Raw genomic sequence first — 1,748 nt, forward strand, 5'->3', positions numbered from 1 at the left:
GAATTGAAGATCAAGTGGTACTCTTGAACGATTTGGAGTCCTCATGGGAGCCGGCCTTTTCAATCAATGCAGACGTGCCCGTACTTTTCCGTCGTTAGATCAAGGACCGTATGAATTGAGAACGACGTTAGCAAAATGGCTGAAGACATCGAGCGTGCGTGCGGCCATCCCTTGTAGGGGGGAAGTGTTCTCGGCGTCAGCCTCGTGTCGACTACACGTGCGTGAGTGTGTGTAGCCGATGACCAATATCCATGTCCGGATTTTCATGATGGTTTCGCAACCAAGCTATTCAGTGACTGAGGTAGTCTGTAGCAGATTATTGGTAGTGAGGAAGAACTTAGACATGATTGATAATGAAGTTGACTTTTGGATTTGTCATCGAGGTCACCGTTGTGAACACGGTAGCCGTCGATTGTGAACACCAGCGCAAGACAACAACGCCTACTGAAGAAAGCAAACGCTGCACTCCTAACTTGTCTAATAGAATTGGATTGTGAAATTAACGGAACATGGTTGGAGGATATTTTTATACATAGTACAACTCAATTTTTTTTAAATACGAAGGAATTTTTTATTGCTTCGCTCAACTTATACGTCATAATATATTGTCACGAACGTATATCATTATGTACCGGTAGGCACAACCAATGCATTGTATTTTTTTGCCCCCCACTCTCGCAATGGTGCCTGCCATGGTGAAGACCACGACTGCCCGACACACGACACATCATGTATTCGTCGTGTCGGCTGTGGTGGTGTCGGCTGTGGTGGTCTCGAGTTTGAGTGTTCTATTCCAATATTATCAACGGATACAACACTCACTGATAGTGAATTGGCATTATATTAACGTGACGGAAGGAACTTTATGACACTCCAACAAATAACGAGATGTGATTGGCCGGAACAAAGTTAAATGTTGTCGAAGAACTTTCAGGACCTCAACTCAGGCGAAAATTAACTTTACTACTACTAGTTACGCAGAGTCTACTCCGGAGTAATTCGGATCGAAAGGCGCACCAATATCCAGCTACTACAGTATTAATACTTTGGAAACTATTTTATTTGGCGTGGTTGCTGAATTGGTTAACTGTAATAATTACCTTAATCCTAATGGACGGGAGCATGTCATCAGGAAAGCACTTTCATTAGAGACTTTTAGCAAGTGCGAAATCTTGACTTTTCATATGTCAGATGTCTGCGGACTTGAGGTCAAAAGTGTGATGAATTCGAAGGTCGAACTTGGAACTCGGTGGATGCTGCTCAAATTATTTCGGGGCGACGTTTGAAGACACCTGTCGAGCGTATCCATACATTTGTAAATACTACTTCGAAGTACTATAGTAAACGAATGTATGAATACGTTCGACAGGACAGGTGTAACACACATACGGTACACGATGAATATCCTCGACTTTACCCCTAGCCAGGCTCCACACTCCCATTATTCAATTCGACAACAATGCAACCTTCCAGCTTCCTCCTCGCGTCGTTCCTTGTGGTGCTGTCCGTGACATCTGGCACGTCAGCCCAAGCCTGTTCTGCCCAGGGCAAAAACGTCACCGCGACGGGGTTCGTCATGGACAACTACTGCATCGATTTGGGGAAGCTTATGGACAACCCGACCGTAAAGACACTCGAGGGCCCCGAAGTGCACTCGATTCACTGCCTCGTGGACCTCAAGCCGTGTGTGGACTCGTTGTACACGTTGCTGGCGCCTCCCGAGAACGGCTCCAAGCTGTACACGGTCA

General features: G+C 45.8%; 1 protein-coding gene across 1 annotated transcript in view; it reads left to right on the forward strand.

Annotated features, from left to right (window-relative positions):
• Positions 1-1,459: 1,459 nt before the first annotated feature.
• H257_14450 (hypothetical protein) overlaps positions 1,460-1,748 on the forward strand; it is a gene marked incomplete at both ends in the record, with an annotated part of 1,732 nt that continues 1,443 nt past the window's right edge. The window contains one exon of the mRNA XM_009842263.1: positions 1,460-1,744. Coding sequence (XP_009840565.1) covers positions 1,460-1,744 — 285 coding nt within the window. The remainder of the gene's footprint in view (positions 1,745-1,748) is intronic.

This window comes from Aphanomyces astaci (genome assembly GCF_000520075.1).
Source record: "Aphanomyces astaci strain APO3 unplaced genomic scaffold supercont1.58, whole genome shotgun sequence".
In the NCBI taxonomy this organism is placed as follows: Eukaryota; Oomycota; class Saprolegniomycetes; order Saprolegniales; family Verrucalvaceae; genus Aphanomyces; species Aphanomyces astaci.